This window comes from Amborella trichopoda, chromosome 3, assembly GCF_054954075.1.
Source record: "Amborella trichopoda isolate Santa Cruz 75 chromosome 3, AtrichopodaSantaCruz75HAP2 v2.0, whole genome shotgun sequence".
Classification (NCBI taxonomy): domain Eukaryota; kingdom Viridiplantae; phylum Streptophyta; class Magnoliopsida; order Amborellales; family Amborellaceae; genus Amborella; species Amborella trichopoda.
The window spans coordinates 57,992,631-58,010,935 of record NC_142338.1 but is presented as its reverse complement, the minus strand read 5'-3'; the positions used below and the strand labels follow the sequence as shown (position 1 = coordinate 58,010,935).

The 18,305-nt window shown below is 35.9% G+C and overlaps 1 protein-coding gene across 2 annotated transcripts; it reads left to right on the top strand.

Annotated features, from left to right (window-relative positions):
* The first annotated feature begins 1,570 nt into the window (after positions 1-1,570).
* Positions 1,571-17,106, top strand: LOC18429595 (dyggve-melchior-clausen syndrome protein). Of its 2 annotated transcripts, none has more exons than XR_016051932.1 (18): positions 1,571-2,062; positions 3,943-4,182; positions 4,873-4,936; positions 5,032-5,161; positions 5,260-5,404; positions 5,823-6,080; positions 6,204-6,288; positions 9,205-9,307; positions 9,732-9,857; positions 9,950-10,063; positions 10,303-10,421; positions 10,631-10,718; positions 10,847-10,939; positions 11,095-11,184; positions 11,276-11,409; positions 11,553-11,644; positions 11,984-12,041; positions 16,775-17,106. XR_016051932.1 is itself a non-coding variant. In XM_006838880.4 (18 exons), the coding sequence occupies exons 1-18, from the start codon at positions 1,876-1,878 to the stop codon at positions 16,832-16,834; spliced, it is 2,172 nt and encodes a 723-aa protein (XP_006838943.2). In that variant the 5' UTR covers positions 1,571-1,875; the 3' UTR covers positions 16,835-17,106. The 2 variants fall into 2 exon arrangements, 1 of the variants encoding a protein (XP_006838943.2); XM_006838880.4 differs by having other exon boundaries at positions 11,290-11,409.
* Positions 17,107-18,305: the final 1,199 nt, after the last annotated feature.

Sequence of the window (18,305 nt, the reverse complement as noted above, 5' to 3'; positions counted from 1 at the left end):
AACAGGATAGGAATCCTCCATTTCCACGACTATCATAGAATGGAACACCACGTTATTCGCATTTTAGCATCGTAGTAAACCCTTTAATCATCTTGAAATTAAAATTTCACAAAAATGCATTAAGTTCCAATGAGATAAGTTTCATCAAAGAACGACTACAAGTTAACTAAAACTTATAAATGTAGATGACAATTCAGCACCTTTTTAATTTGTCACAACCTTCTAAAACTCGCATAAAAAAAATACACACAACCCACTAATAAGACGGATTAATATTTGTAAACATACTCCAACCTATTAACTACTTTATATCATATTAACATATGCATGCAACACTTCATTCAATCGGCTTCATAAGAGATGAGATGTTAGCATTTAGTTATCTTTTTATGGATGTAGGCTTGAGGATTATGGGATTATCAATTGTATTTTCAAACGATTACCAAACCGTGGGGCAATTTCTTGCTTCAAAACAGATTTAAATGAATTGTTTTATTACAATTAGATAATTCAATGAAATAATTTAACCTGATATATTATGCAAATTGGCTCATACTTTTTTTTTTCCTTTTCGAAAGTTCGTACTGTTCCTACCTCTTGGACTGGGTTTTGGTTCATCAGCAAACACATTTATTCGAAGTCCTCCTTCCAAAATCTATCTCCAAGATAGATTTTGGATTCAAAAGTTCACAGGTTGATAACATGAAAAAAAAAAAAAAAGACGGATTTTGAACCTTGAAATTAGTCAATCCTAAACATTTTTTAGAACTTTCAATTTAATTACTGAAATAAGCAAGAATTAGAATATGTTTCAAATCGTAAATATGTGTAAAAACAATGAAAAATAAGGTGGATAAAATTAACCCATGTGGATATTACATTCACATAATAAAAAACAAAGTAGTTTTAATTGATATTTTATCATAAAAAATAAAAAAATGGGTATGAAAAAACCACATCATTATAGATAAAATTAGCACGTTTTTTTTAACGAAAATGTCGGTAATGTATCTTTCAGATTTCTTTCAAACACAGTCAAACAATAACAACGTATTTCTTAGGTTGCATCCAGATACTATCTAAATAATAATAATCCATTTGCAGGCAATATATTATGTCACTAATATATTTTCTAGGCAATATATCTCCTGGTACTCAAACAAACCCTTAAAATAAAGTTCTCCCAAATAAGAAGCGATAACACCTAATCCACTAAAGATCAAAATATTAAATTTAGATATATTTCTCTGGCTGGTCAGCTTAATTTAAACTAGTTTCCTATAATAAATTACAGGGAAACAATATACTTTCGCAATTTATTTTTGCTGATATCTATTTGCATTTTGCACGGCCTAACCAAGATAGAGCCCGACGTAAGACGGTGATCGAGTAATAAGTCAATTAAAAGTAAAACAAAACCGGGTCGGAAGAAAATAAGAGCGAGGTGGACCCCACGTGACACATTTCTTATGCCTAGCACGGCACGTACCAACAAATACCCTCTCTTTGATTAAGCATTTCAGAACGCAAGACCCTCGTTTTTTAAGTTTCTTCATCGACCTTAAGCTGCGAATTTTCAACAGTCTTGTTATTACCTCATTTCTCTCTTCCTCTCCCTATTCCTTCATTTCAAAGCTTTCTGATTCTTACGCCTCTCTCTATTACCCAGATCTACATTCACTTTCTATCTCTCACCACTCTCTTTCTATCTTTGAATTGAATCGCTTTTTATCACTTGGAAATTGTTTTTTAGGTTTAAGGGTCGGGATCTGGGACTAAAATTTTGAGAAATCTTGGTTCTCATGCAAACCCTGATTCCATGTGTTGAATTTCATGAAAACCCAAATCGGGAGAGTAGATAGAGAGCAATAGAGCATGGGTGGTGTGCCTTCGACTCCTTCTAAGAGCTCTCGACCTCGTGATCAGGCTGAATATCTTCTTGCTACATTTGTAGGGGAGAAATCGTTCCCGATTTCCTCTGATTTTTGGCAGAAGCTTCTTGAATCTCCTCTCACTCTTCAATGGCCTCAAGACAAGGTCTCAGAGGCTTGTGAGAGTCTTGGTAAGCTGGGTTTTGGAAAATTTCTTTGTGAAACGGCTTAGTGTTGGTATTTTCAGTGGCTTTCGGTTCTGGGGTGTCTCTATCATTGTGCTTTGAGCTCTGTTTAATCTTTTTAATTGCTAGTTTTGTCCTGTTATCTTAGAATGGGTTTCTTAAGTGTTTGGATTCTCTTTTTGAAGTGTTATATTGGACAACAAACATGTGTGGGTTGCGATTCTGTAATTGAATTGTGACAATTAACATCAAGTACTTGCTTTTAGTTTTATGTCAGTTCTAATTTTCTGTTTGATGCCTGAGAAACGAACATGAGAATTGGGATTATCTCCCCTCTTACATTCATAAGTTGAGGTTTTAGTGAATGCATCCTAGGATTTAGGATATGGTTTTCTTCCATGTGAGCTGTTTGGCATCATAGTTAATATTTGAATTTGAATCCGTGTTTATGCAAATGGCACCATTGTGGAGATTGCAATCTAGATCTCTCCTTTTTCCACTGAGTTATATATTTATTAGGGTCAAGTAAATTGAGGGTTATAGTTTCATTTCTGATGTCATTCCGTTACTTGTTTTTAATTGGTCTGACATTAGAATGATGTTCAAGTAGAAGGCTCATAAAAAGGCAAGGGTTACGCCCAAAAAGACATGGTTGGAAGTAGTGAGAAAATATATGAGGACTTAGGGCCTCACTGAGGGTATGGACCTTGATAGAGCGGATCAGGATTTGTGTAGCCGACCCCAAATAGTTGGGAAAAGGCGCTTGATGATGATGATTATTAGAATAATGCTCGTGAATCTAGTTGTGTGATGTCGGATTATCATTTTCCTGGCAACTCTCTGCTCTTCCATACAATTTGTCTTGAACTATGATCGGGGTTCCTGTGATAGATTCATATGAGGTATCCTAGTCAGAAGCTCAACAGTAATATCTAAGGATAGTGATATTTGGGTGTTAACTACTAATACGATTTTGAAACATATGAAAATTTCCATGTTATAGCATTAGAGCTTACAAGAACAGGCTATGGAAAGCCGTATGCCTCCATGAAACCTAGTTAACTAAGAAAATGGTATCCTGGATGGAGTATATTCAAGGTAATTAACAAAAAAAAAAGAGGAGTAGACAATTTAATTTGAATTGTATGGAAAAAGGAAAGGCTCGAGGAGAAATGAAGGAGGAAATTTGGGGATCATAAGAGCAAGAGATAAATTCCAAAGCAGTTAAAACTTCGATAAGTTGAACCTGCTGTTGGGCACCTGAATTTCTGACAAGTTCTGAATACTCCTTTAGTGGGCCATATCTACAAAAAATGAGCTTGATTAACTTCCTGACATACATGAAGCAAGATTTACTCTGCAAAACAATTGTGTTTGATATTACTGAAAAACACATCAATCAAAATGATAACTTATTCCTATATGCTCATGCGCACTCCCAAACTTGATGCTTTATTGTGACTTTAGTATGCTAGGATAAAAGTATGTCGACGTCTTAAAATTCTGAAGTCTTTTATATTTCTTATAACTTTCCACCAATTTATACGATGATAACATTGTGAATACTAAGCCCAAGATTGGTGAATAGACTCCCATGCTCTCAATCTAGTTGACATTTAGAGCACACAAATTATGTTAAATATATTATTGTTGGATGTTCCTTTGACAAAGTAGAAATGTACACTAATGTAGCACTGTTACAAGAATCTGCACATACCTGGCTAATTATTAATACTTCTTTTTTATGGCAGAATTAACTCATTTCCTTTGTAGTTCCTTTAGTGTGTTCAAACCACCTTTCTGCTTACTCATTATAATTAAATTTTGATAATATGTTGAATTTATTGCTTAAGTGGTCAGATTTGTTTTCTTGTATGCATGTGCAGCCCAAAACAACTATTACACAAGGCATCTTGCCAAGATCTTAATTCATCTGGTATGGTGTTTGCAAGAGTTAGCTTCTGCAGCGGCTGTTCCATCAATTTTGTACGCAAAGGCTGTAAATGCCGCACACTTATCCTCCATTTTCTTGAAATACCTAATTGAGAATGCAAAAAGTGACAATTTTGATGAACTACATCTCTGCCTTGATGAAAGTGAAGCAGCTCCATCTGAAATCCCAAAGGGTAAATCAGCTTTCCATTTGTTTTACTTCAAATTGTTGGAGCCATACTAATTATAAATTTGTAGGACTATCGTTTTGCCAAGATTGTTAGGCTTTTATTTTGTTAATGCATTATTCTGGTTTGTATGTTCTGTAATCTTCTGCATTGATGCTTCACTTTAATGGTTAGCCTTGGAGAGGGGCACATTCTTTCGGATTATTGCAAATTAAGGGCAAGCTAAACCTAGTTTCTTTGCAGGCCTGCAATGGGCTGCGCTTGGGCCAAGCGTCTCTGGCCCTGCACAGGCCCAGGGCTGGGCCAAAGGGTCTAGCCTGTCTCTCAGCCGTGCCAGACCAGGTCAGGCATGGGCCCTTCTTTTGTTTTGGCTAGGCCTGCCACATATGCTTGCCCAAGCCCGGGCTTAGCCGGGTCGGGCCGCCCAGCTCATTGCCAGGCCTATTTCCATGACACATAGTCCGTGATATCCATGACCATTAAGTGTTAGGATTGTCTGAAATGGCAAGTCCAAAACTATCAACATGATGACCCATTCATGCAGTAAAATGCTTAGAAAACAGTGCAGTATAAATTACGAGGTTGATAACTTATCAAAATTATATTAATTTTCTTAGCTTTTTATTAAATTGCACACATACACATGCCGTTCTGTTTTTTGTGCATACAGCTTACAGTTTTCATTGCCTGTTGTAGGTCAAAATTTAGTAAATTTGCTCACACGGAATTTATTTTCTTTTATTGGCACAGCAGATATCAGGTATAGCCCTGTTCTCTTTATGATTTATTTGTTGTTTCTAGTTAGCCCCGTTTTCTATTCTGCTGATTTTAAGTATCATTGTTTTATTTTGCAAGTCCTCGAATGTACCTCCTCCATCATGAAGTACTGAATTTGGTGCTGGTGGCAATGTCCACTCAGCTTCGTGCTGGGCCATCTCGAGGGCCAAAGGATGTTCATCCATTTATCGATGCAGCAATGGCTCAGGTTGTCTTTAATAGTCTTAGCAGTATTAAACCCTGAACAATTGGAGCCTTTTCTTATAGTTATTCACTTAATATTACACTGCCATGATTTTGATGCAGGAGAGTGCCTTGGTTGGTTCTGTTGTTCGTAGACTACTGCTCACATATATTACTCACCCGCGCATTCCTTTGAATTCAGCATCCTACAATTCATTTCTCGAAGGGAGTCAAACTGGCGTCTTACAAAAAGTTGGCTCAGCAGCTGGTATGTTTATGCAATTTTTAAATTTATGCCAGATGTCGTGGTTCCATTCTCTCATTGCAATAGGACTTTTCTGTTTCTTTGACATTATACTTAACTATGACTATATTGTAGGATCTTCATTCTCCTCGTTAGGTGAACTGTGAACCTATATCTACTTGAGTAGCATTGAACACCAATACTGGACATTTTTACTGACATACTTGATGCATGGACTTTCACTTGTAATGTTTGAGTACTGTCCCACATTTGACTCTTATTATTACAAAAAACCAAACTAACTGATAATGATGATTTTATTTTAAATCCTATGTGATAATTATGATTTTGCAAGTCTTCCGCATATCATGATTCACTTCTGAAATCCTCTTCTTCATCGTGCTTAAGCCTGATGGGTTGTGCTTATTATTTGAACTTGCAGCAACTTTTGTACTACTGCCATACTATACATTCAATTATATTGTCAATTCAAGTAGTGATGGATCACGAAGTCCATTGGCAGATATCAGCCTACTTGTTTTACTTGTTCTCGTTCACTACCAAAAGCGAATAATAGTGGATGATAATTTTATGGACAAAAGTGAAGATGGTGTGGAGATGAATGGTTTTCTTAAAGAAAGTTCCTACTTTCAGGACAACCCTTACTGTAGTGCTCTGGAAAATGCAAGGGATATTGAATGTAAGACATTATTTCCATGGCTAATTCATTTCATTTTTTATTCCCTAAGTAGTCTTTGAATTTGTTTCACATTGTGGTCTCTATTTATGTGTTTAATGTGGTTCAATTCCACCGTCTATGCAGTTGATCGTGTAGATGTAGAGGGGAATGCACACAGTGGACCACTTGTGAGATTGCCTTTTGCTTCTTTATTCGACACTCTTGGAGCGTGAGTATTACTATCTCTCATATAATTTGGAATTTATCTTCTGTTTTCTGAGGCTCTGGGAGTATATTGCTATATTAAAAAATGCACCTCAAAGTAATATTGGGAATTTGTCATTCTGACTCTGTAGTACCATTAGGATCGGCATAGTACCATTAAACATAATTAAATGACTTAGGAAAATCTATGTTCTTATTTCCTGTTTACAGTCTAGGACTACTTCACAACAGGTTGAAATGAAATATCTGAAGATACCTTTGGGCATTTGGTTACTTTAGAAAATTTATCTTTTGCATGTCCCCTCCTTCAACAATTGAAAGTGACCCATAACTTGTATTCCAGCAGTAAACCCTTTACTTTCAAGGTAGCTGACACAGACCTTCTCACCTGTCTTTTCCTTCTTAGAGAAGCCCTAGGGAGTTGCTGTAACGATGCCCTTCATGGAGTCAACATCTAGGCACATGCACAAAGTGCTTTGATAACATAGCTTGTAGCCGCTGCATGAGTCACGACAATACTTGTAAACCTTAGGTTTTGTTCCTTACATATGATCTTACATTGGTACTTTATGAAACCATAGAGGATTATCTCTTATTTATTCACTCTTTTAGCAATAACTCTTGTTATTGTAATAATTTAATCTGCTCGGTAATGTTGGTTGAACCTTCCTGTTTAGAAGCCAACTTTGAGCTTGCAGTTGAAAGTTCTTTTCTTTAGACAGCAGAGTTGCAACCTTACTGAATGCCAGTTATACATGATATTCCCTTACTTCTCTGTTTGCAGGTAAAGTTCGATGTAAATCATAGAGAACCTTAACCAATTGCAAAAGATTGTAACATTGTAGAACCCCTCTAGATAGCCATAAAGTTCTTCTAATAACATTTATCAAAAATAGAACATTTTGTAGTTGCTTTGAGATACTACTATCTATAGATGGATACAAGTTGTACGGATTTTTTCTTAATAGGTTATTACATCTTCCATGGTGAAAAGGGATCTGCTGAATCTGACTGTTTATTTATCCCTAGATAAACAATTAGACATGGAGATGGCTTACCTCAGAACATGATCTACATGAAGATGCATACATTAGATTGGAGATCGAAATGCGAACCCTGTTTTCATGTTGAATATTCTATCCCTTAAGGATTCAGGGAAACATCTGAATCCCTGGTTCTTTTCATTTTGAGTGAAACCCAAAACCTAGTTAAATCTTTTGTAACTTTCAAGCATCCTTCAAATAAATAATGTTATAAGGATCCTGACATTTGATGATCCATTCCACATCCAATGTTGCTTTTGGATTGGAAGCTTCGAAATGCCTCCGTATACTCGATTCCTCAAACTCAACCCTTCCCACATGTTCATGTCTTATTAAATTCTCTTAACATTTAGTTCTTGACATGGTGAGCAGGGATTTGGGAAATAAAGTCGTTAACAAAATGATTATTGGGTTATATGCAATTCATATGGGGCAATTGATAAACATGCCTTACAGCGAAGGGCAAAAGGACATGTGCATAATCACCCTTACACTTGCAAAGGGCAAGTACACTTCAATTGGCGCTCATACTGGCATCAGGAACGTAATAAGTTATAGCTTGTCAACAAGAAACTTGCCATTAGCTCTCTGTGTAGTTTTGTGTGCTGAAGTTATTGCTTATATCTGGCTATGAAATAGCACCTGAAAGTGAAATGATGTTTAATATATTGTCAACTTCATTGTGCCTCATTCGATATTTAAAAACAGGTATAGATTTATCCTTAGAGCTTCACATGGTCTCGATGTCCCTAAGTGGCTTAATCAATCACATCTCATTTATTCCTATGCTGATCTTGTAACTAAGCAGCCATTTTTCCTAAGAAATTCTGCATGTGAGTTCACTTCTGATCCATTTACAATAGAATACAACTACCCCAACATCCATTGCGCGGTCAAAGCAATTTAGGCCACTCTGTCAAAATCCACTCGTGCCGCTATCTAATCTTAACCCTATTTGAGGATCTTAACTGCCATCCATCATTTTTCTTTCATTAACAAAGATTCATACAATGGAGACATGGTACGCGGCCTTTCTTCCTACAAGTGTCAAGAGCAGAAATTGGGTACAGTTTTATGTAACATACTGATCGTCTAGGAGTTCATGATGTCTTCCACACCCTCCCTTGGCAATCGAAGAGACAAAGTCACACTACATGTTACGTTTTTGGTAGATAGGAGTTCCTTGATAACTTAGCCATTTCATTTTTCATCTTCTACTTATCTCAAAACTCATTGGAAAAGCAGACTTCAGGCTTGTCTCACAAAAAGTGTCACCCATAGCAACTATATGTAACCACTGATAGTAAAAATTTTGATGAAAATGTCTTGGCAGTTTTCTAAATGTTCCCCTTGCTTTCTTGAGGTAATTTCATGTACAAAAAGAGAAGCAATGACTAAGGTCTTCATGCTGCCTTTCAACATATGCATGCAATCATAGTTCTACTATTTCATTTAGCAATATCAAGTTTACCTATCCTGTGTTCTACTTTTGCATGTCCCTTAGTCTTCAGCTTAGTGGTAGACATATTGTTTTGGGTGAGGGTGGTCAAGGGTTCAATTCCTTGAAGTTTGTCCCAGAGACCCCAAACAAGCTAACTTATCCTTTAATTTTTTATTTTCCTTTTTGTTTATATAGCCACAAAAGTATACCTATCAAAAATGCCAAGCAGATATTAGCTATGATATACTTCTTTGTATTCATTATATATACTCATGTAGGTTTCTGTGTCCTAGTTGTTCTAAACTTTTTAATGACCTTAATATAATTGACTTTTGCACAATGCCATCCATCTCTGGATTTATTTGATATTCTTGCTATTATTTTGCTGTTTGTGACATGCTCTTTGTATATTTTTAAATTCTTTCTGTTACGGCAGGTGCTTATTTGATGAGACATCAGTCTTACTTCTCTATTCATTAGTCCATGGAAATTCTGACTTTCTGGAGTATGTTCTAGTGAGAACGGATTTGGATACATTGGTAAGTATTGTTGGCTCTTGTTCCATCTCTATTTTGTGTCTAAGGTTAGGCTTTCCTGGGAATGAGCATTTGTTGCTGTTTTGACTACTACCAAGCAAATGAAGCACTTCTGTTTAAGAAGTTTCTTCTTACCTTGATGTCCTTTAAGATCATGTGTCCGACAGTTTGCTTTAAAATAGATCCTTTACATGCCTAAAAGATCTTTCTTAGGTTTTCATGTGTAGAAAGAACAAATTTCTGCTAGCACTGCTATATGTTTTTGTTGGCTTTTATGCATCAGAAAAAGTTTATTGGCGGCCTTTTTTTTTTTTTGTCTCACGAACTTGTTGATAATTTTATTGCAACCGAAGTTCTATTTTACCAAACATGTCAAGAGCATTTGAACTAACTTTTTTATATTGTCGTATGCAATATAAATTTGCAGTTGATGCCTGTGCTCGAAATGCTTTACAATGCTTCAAGGAGGACCTCTAATCAAATTTATATGTTGCTGATTATACTTCTTATACTAAGTCAGGATTCATCTTTCAATGCTAGTATTCATAAGCTGGTAAGATAATTTTGTCAGGAGCTCCTTAAGAGACTTCTCATCCATGTTAGAATCTAGATAAAATAGCTATTGCATTTTATATGACTTTGCAGATACTACCAAGTGTTCCATGGTACCAAGAACGTCTTTTACATCATACATCCCTTGGTTCTCTGATGGTCGTAATACTTATAAGGACGGTCAAGTACAACATGTCGAAGCTTAGGGTATGTATATATAGCTCATCTAGAGCAGCTATTTATTGTCAATGATTTTTGCTGACTTTCTTGAATTATTTTCTTCTTTATGAATTCCAAATTTAGGAGTGACGTTTGTTCATTTTTGTTCTTTAACATCCCTATCTGCAGATTTTTATGGCATCAATTAAACATGTCGATTTTTGTGATCAGTAAGTCCTGTCAAGAGTCTTTTCTCAGTATTGATTGTTTCTTCCAATCTTGAACAGGATGTTTACCTACATACAAACTGTCTTGCAACTCTGGCAAACATGGCACCTCATGTTCATAGACTAAGTGCCTATGCTTCGCAGAGGCTGGTTAGCCTTTTTGATATGCTCGCACGCAAGTATGCTAATTTTTTCTAACCAATCTTCTCTCTTTTTCTTACATGCACAGTCATTAATGTTAATCAGGATTATATCTTTTAGTTGGGAATATGTTGATGATGTGTGACTTAATTTTTTCCAGTACTCCAATTTTGACTTTCTTCTTCCTTTTTTTGTTTTTGGATTCTATGACTATATGTTTAATTTTAGTTTTATTTATCTTGTCCAGGTATACCAAATTAGCGGAGTTAAGAAATGATAAGATCCAAAACTTTAAGGCCAATTTGGCTGAAGGGAACACTATCGGGGATGATATGGTAATCAGGCTAGCCTTCAGAAATTATCAATGACCTTATCATAACCTAATTTTACAGTTTCCTTTCATAACCTAATTTTACACTTTTGTTAATGACGTCACAATGAACTATGATTGTTACTCTTGCAGCCAACTGAGTTACACATTTATACTGATTTCCTACGGATTGTACTGGAGATTCTGAATGCAATCATGACATATGCTTTGCCTCGAAATCCTGAGGTATTTCTTATAGTATAACATTATTTTTCTTCCTTCAGATCAAACTTTAATGGCGGATGATGGATCACATGGCTTTTATTTCTGATACCTTCTTTCTCAATGATCTCTCTCTCTCTCTCTCTCTCTCTCTCTCAATATTTGTGAAAAATGTGCAGGTTGTATATGCAATAATGCATCGCCAAGAAGTTTTTGAGCCTTTTAAGCAACACCCACGCTTTTACGAGCTATTGGATAACATTTACTCTGTATGCCTCTAGTCTTTGAGCACCTTGTTTGCCAAGACAATGCACCTGGTGCTAAGGTGCTTGTCAGGAATGGACTAAATGAGTAAGACAGTATCTGTATTGCAGGTACTAGATTTCTTCAACAGCCGCATGGATGCACAAAATATGGATGGTGAATGGTCAGTGGAGAAAGTCCTTCAAGTCATTATTATTAATTGCCGATCATGGCGTGGTGATGGAATGAAGGTAGAATTCTGTTCTGCTGTTGCTTGTGTTATAGCAATGGGATTAGTGGTATAAAAGAAATAGTAGAATCTAGTTTCTATTTTGGATACCAGTTTTATCTTTTATTAGGTTTATTACATGATGTAAATGTTGGATATTAACAGATGTTCACCCAGTTAAAATTCACTTATGAGCAAGAGCATCATCCAGAAGAGTTTTTCATCCCATATGTTTGGCAGCTAGTCCTTTCAAAAAGGTATTCACCACATAAACTTACTGTGTGATATCTTTCTGCAATTCTACCGTAGCTTAAGCGCATGTCTGTATCACGATATTTTTGATGAGGGACAAACTTGGTGTTTCCTTATTAATTTTTATTTGGTAGTATGTGAACTTCAAATTCATGACTGTTGTTGCGTAATGGTGATTAACTGCTTTGTTTCTTCAGTGTTTGTATTTACCCATCTTTACCTATCTGGTAACTTGTAAGGGATTTTTATCTCATTTATACTATCAGAACTCTACCATGTTCTTTATTTTTATTTAAAAAAAAAAAAGATTGCAGCTGATCGTTTTGCATCTTCTTTGGGTTCAGTGGCATGACATTCAATCCAGGCTCCATACACTTGTTCCCTGCTGACCAGACCACAGATGTGAGTTTCTAAATAGTTTATCTTTGTTCCCTGCAATTTTCTAGTGTTTATCCTTTGAACACTAGTTCATCAAATTTCTGTTCTATTAGTGGCAGGCTAGCTTCTCATTTTCTTCAAGTTTTTACCCATTTTCTGATTACTTAGTATCGTACTACTAACAATTTTGTGAAATTTTAAAGTGGCTGTGGGTCTCAATCCATTTAGGAAATTCACTTTTGAAATCTATTGCTTATGTTTTAGGTAGTTCAACTGCATAGAATGCACTAAACCTTCAACGTGATAGATATCTTTCTTCATTACTTTACTATTATTGGTGAGAAAATAAGAAGTGCAAAAGCTACATCAAAATCAAACATTAATAACAGCATGAAAATCTGCACAATTAAACCTACTACAGGTAAATCTCAATCAGAGATTACAAATAGAATATGAAGTAGCAATTACCTAGCACTCATCCCTCCCTATCTAGGCCCAGTCTGGTTAGAGAATCTATCTTTAAATATCTCCCTATCTAGTCCCAGTCTGGTTAGAGAATCTATCTTTAAATATCTCCCTATCTAGTCCCAGTCTGGTTAGAGAATCTATCTTTAAATATCTTCCTATCTAGTCCCAGTCTGGTTAGAGAATCTATCTTTAACTATACTTTTCTATGCTCTCACTAAATGGATATTGAATTACTAGCTCTCAACTTTCACCTCTGCGGTACATTTAAATCTCTCCCGGAAATATGCACACTTTGTAGTATTTGTGAAGTATGTTGCACTCTTCCTTCTGATTATGATAGTTGGATACTTAGCATTCCATATCTCTATGATATAATGTAATATGACTTATTAAACTACATGCGATAATATGGTATATCTAAAAGAATTAAGAACAGTATCTAAAAGCACTCGTCTCCTTGAATCAACGGATTTGGGAATAATTTGATTTATCTGAAATATTGTTTTGATATAATATTCATATAAGGATTAGTAGGCTTTCTATTTATATTGTATACAATGCACTGTAAGGCATATGAACATGTACTTTGTGAGGCATATGATTAGTGATATAACATTTATATATGCATACAACATACATATACATAATACATATAACTGTTTGAGGTTTAGAAGGCCATTAGCGAAAAACAATCATGTTATACAACTTGACAATGTAATGGAAATGATGATCAAAACTTAGAAGAATATAAAAATATTAAGAAAAATGCTAAACAAATCGCAAGGCAAAACTTAAGACATGATAATTTATACAGTAAACTGGTAACATGAAAAGGTGAAAAAAATGTCATCACATTAGCAAAAATGAGAGTGAAAAAGTGGAGGGACATAGATTAAGAGTGACGATCAAAGGGTCTTGGTAAAGGATGATGAGTTTAATGAGGGCGGATGTAGCGGTAGAGGGAACTGTTGGCATAAATGAGGGTGGAGGTCATGGATGCATTCATAGGATTAGAATATCGGAAGTGAAAGAAGCTTTGAAGATGATGAAGATAGGGAAGGCTTTAGGACCAGATGGTATCTCGATAGAGGTTTGGAAGTGCATGAGGGAGATTGGCATTGACTGGCTGACCAAACTGTTGGATAAGGTGTTGAAAACGAAGAAAATGCCAAATGAATGGAGGAAAACTATTGCAATACCTATTTACAAGAACAAATGAGACATTATAATTATGCGAACTATCTAGAGATCAAACTTATGAGCCGCACTATGAAGATGTGGGAGAGAGTGATTGAGCAATGGCTGAAGCATGAAACGAGTGTCTTAGAAAATCAATTCAGTTTTATGCTAGGGAGGTCAACAACTGAGGCTATTTTCCTACTTACGCAACTAATTGAGAAGTTTAGGGCGAAGGAAAAAGACCTCCACATGGTCTTCATTAATCTAGAGAAAGCTTATGATAAAGTACCTTAAGATTTGATTTGGTAGGTACTGGAAAAGAAATGATTCTCCAGACACTACATGAACTTGCTGAGAGATATGTACGAGGGAGCGGTAACTAATGTACAAACAACTAGTAGAGAGACGCGTGAGTTTTCAGTGACAATAGGTTTATATCAGGGGTCAGTATTGATCCCATATCTCTTTGTCTTAGTTATGGACCACTTAACTAAGTACCTACAAGATGAGGGTATCGTGGCACATGGACGACATAGTTTTGATCGATGACACCCGAAATGGCTTCAATACAACGTTCCTTATGTAAACTGATCCCATGCCTCTTTGTCTTAGTTATGGACAATTTAACTACGCACCTACAAGATAAGGTACTGTAGCACATGGACGACATAGTTTTGATTGATTAGACCGGAAATGGCTTCGATACAACTTGAGAACTTTGGATGGATGTTCTAGAACCTAAAGGTTTTAAAATTAGCAGGACTAAGACAGAGTATATGGAATGCAAGTTTAGGTTTAATAATAGTAGAGATGAGGAAGTAGTTAAGATTGACGGCCAAGTAACACTAAAAAGAGCGCACTTTTAAAAGCTTGGGTCGATAATCTGGGAAAATGAAGAGATTGAGGAAGATGTCGCTTATAAAATTAGGGCTGGATGGGCGAAGTGGAGATGTGCAACCGGAGTTTTATGTGATGACCACATATCAATGAAGTTGAATGGCAAGTTTTATAGGGCAGCTGTGAGACCAACTTTGCTTTTTATAGGTGGAATGTTGGGCGATTAAGAAACAATATATCCATAAAATTAGTGTAGCTGAGATGATGATGTTCAGATAGATGAGTGGCAAGACAAGAAAGGATAGAATTCGAAATGAATACATTCAGGACAATTTAGATGTGGCACCAATAGGTGATAACGTGAGAGAACCATATTTTGTGCAAACCCAATACAACACCTGTTAGGAGGTGCGAGATAATTCAAGTGGAAGGCTCAAAAAGGGTAAGGGGTAGGCCCAAAAGGACATAGTTGGAAGTAGTGAGAAAAGAGATGGGGACATATGGTGTCACGGAGGGTATGACCCTTAATAGAGCAGAATGATGAACCAGGATTCGTGCAGTCGATCCCAAATAGTTGGGAAAAGGCTTTGATTATGATGATGATGATGATGATAATGACATACATATGATTGTTAGGGGAGTGTGTAGTAGGGGAGAAATTTAAATGAAAACTATGACATACCCTTCTGTCCCTTGACGTGAAAAGACCTCTACTGTGTATGGCCTTTAATAGAGCACAATGACGGGCCAAGATTTGTGTACGGGCCAGGATTCGTGTAGTCGACCCCAATTAGTTGGGAAAAGGTTATGATGATGATGATAATGACATGCATATGATTGTTAGGGGAGTGTGTAGTAGGGGAGAAATTTAAGTGAAAACCATGACATACCCTTCTGTCCCTTACACGTGAAAAGGCCTATACTGTTTGCTAGATTGGTCACCTAAATGCATTTTCGATGAACTTAAATAAGTTGGAAATTAGTTATGTTCTTTTAATGCTTGTGGAGCCTTACTTTTAACCTTGATCCATGTGTAAAAGGATCTCCACACTGCTGGTCTGTGTTGGATGGCAGGCAATATATGTGGAATCGGATCAATGATCTTTATTTTGTTAAAGATGAATCATTTCCAATCGCAAATGTAATTAAAAAAAAGTAAAAAATAGGAGAAAAATAAATAGGAGAAAAATAATCAAATAAATATCTACCAGTGGGAGCGGGCTTGAGGCGGAGGTGGTTACGTGGCAAGTGCCATGTGGCATCTACAGTTCCATTCTCACAAGGTCCAAGGTAACATCAGGAAAAAGATAAAAATTTATGAGTAACGTATGGCATAACACAATGAGGAAAGTATTAATAATGGTTAGGCCCAAAAGATATTATGCCTCCACGGGAGTACTGTCTTTTTACTCCCTCGGGTAAAACCCCCTCTAGGATGAATTTTAAACCCCCAAATTTTGGGAATGTGATATGTAGTAGCTTGTCATGAGAACAAAAACTGTAGGAAACTTTAGTCCATTACAATTTCTGTATATGGTATGACTCATGAGAGGAGTCGAATTTTGTGGCCCTTAAGAGGGACTCATCGTGAGTGGCATTTTTCCTGTGTGGGGTTCTGATGAAAATCATGCCCCAAACTTGTTTGGGATACTGGAGACCCTGGTCAAACTAGAGTTTATTGGAAGGGGAATCCAACATACGTTCATCCATCCAATAGTTTAATTGCTATCATGTTTTGACACCTCACTCCTCTTTCTCAGGATTGTACATCATAAGAACATTTAGCTTTACGATGTAAAGTATCTTCTATGTCCATTAAGAAATTTGGCAACAACTTGTGTTGGATCATTACTGCCCAAAATACGGGAAATAAAAAAGAAAACGGAAGATACAAATTTGGTCAAAGTAGGACCAAGTATAAAACTTTACATATTTATTAAAACCATAGCATAACAACTAATAGATTTTTAATTCATATTTTTAATCTTTCCATACCATTGCATGATACAATAAAATGAATAGCTGGTCTTCTTCAAAAGATGGAAAGAGAACCCAAAAATGACAGTACAGCACTCCACCCTTTTTCTTATCATTGGAAAAGGTGTCTTAGGGAAAAAGTGAGGTAGAGACACCCTTTCCCCCCAAATCTCTCTCTCTCATCATGAACTCCTTATAGTTTAATGCTGCCTTCTTTCCTAGTTGATGTCTATAAATATATTGAAGTTCTATTGGTTTTGAGCCATTCACTTGTTAATTTTTGTTCCTTGAACCAGGCGTCTCCAGCTGATGCAAAAGTTGAGACGACCAACGAATCAGGTGACTTGAACGTGTAAAGCTATGTGCTTGATGTCCCTCACAACTTGCTCCACTCAATCTGCATGTCTTCATTGGCTCTATTGTTGGAAGAGTGGAGTACTTTGTACATATTTATACATAACCCCGGCCCTTGTGGAAAGCATTCGTGCCATTCTTTGTGTTGATATGAAGTGGTCATATCTTGTGCATCTTCTGAGGGTTTATTCCTTCTTGCATTTTCTTAACAGGCATTTTCTTAACAGATGAACAGATCAATACAATAAAAGAAAAGATCATCATTCAATTTCAATGGTTTGGATTGCTGATCCATTTCTCTTAATTTTGTATTCTTTTTCCACCCATAGAAGGAACCAAGTTACAGACAAAACCCAATAAATTAATGTATATGTGATGGTGTGGTTTGCATAGTTCGTGACTTTAATTTAATTTTAGTAGAATATGTTTTCATCTCTAATTATAAAATTTTAAACTCTAAAAATAGTTCAAATCAAGTATATCTATAAACACATGAAAATCTTGAAAATGGGCGATCGAGATAATGTGTTGCAAGACGGTCTCGTGTTTTTTTTTTCTTTTCATATTCTTACTTCTCGACATCGAGATGATCAATAAGAGGATTTTCTAACATCACGACCTTTTATGAATTTTTGAGCTGCGCTATATTCAACATTTAAAGGTTGCAAATTCAGATAATTTTGTTACATATCCAATATATGAAAATATATGTAATTTATAAGCTATTTAATATTTTATTCATTTTTAAGTATCCCAAATCATGGTCATGTAGATTTTGATGTATTTTTTGAAATTAAATAAAGAAAAACGGATAAAATGTTAAATAGTCCATTGCTGGTGCATGTTAAATTTCCCATAAATAAATAAAGCGATGATCTATACTCTACCGGTGCTGGAAGATAAGATTGAATGAAGATGGTCCTAGTTTTGGACCGTCAGAAGTGAGTGTTTAGGAACTCAAATTTCAGTATGATTCTAAAATGGATCGCAAAATAATTTATTTAGCAAGAGTCGTGACATAATCATTACTCATTCTAAAATGGATCTCAAGATCGATGTATTGGTATGACATTCTCGCCATTTTAAGCCCCCACTCTCTCTCTTCCAGGTACAAGAATTCCACTATTTGGTATGAATATGTGGAGCTATATCCGATGCCTGCTCCTTCATTGGACCATTCTTTATGGTAATAATTATCCCCTATACTATATGACAATGTCTTTATTTCTTAAACAAACATGGAACTCTAAAATGCCTGGAATTTGTTGAGCCCAAATGCCTCTCTCTCTATCTATCTATCTATCTATTTTTTAATTGTAGATTCTACAATGCATAATTTTTGCCTCTGCATTATGCATGGATCAGTCTGTAGATCATAAGTTGGAATAATCGATGGAAGGGCTAATCTATTATGTAACTCGTTTGAGAAAACGAGAGTTGTTAATACTTTTATGCTTTTTATATATTTGATGC

Bases quoted from the DNA above. Each gene is read 5' to 3' on its own strand.
- LOC18429595 (XM_006838880.4), top strand. From the start codon at position 1,876: ATGGGTGGTGTGCCTTCGACTCCTTCTAAGAGCTCTCGACCTCGTGAT. The intron at 2,063-3,942 runs GTAAGCTGGGTT...ATGCATGTGCAG, and splicing joins AGAGGCTTGTGAGAGTCTTG to CCCAAAACAACTATTACACA. The intron at 6,289-9,204 runs GTGAGTATTACT...CTGTTACGGCAG, and splicing joins TTATTCGACACTCTTGGAGC to GTGCTTATTTGATGAGACAT.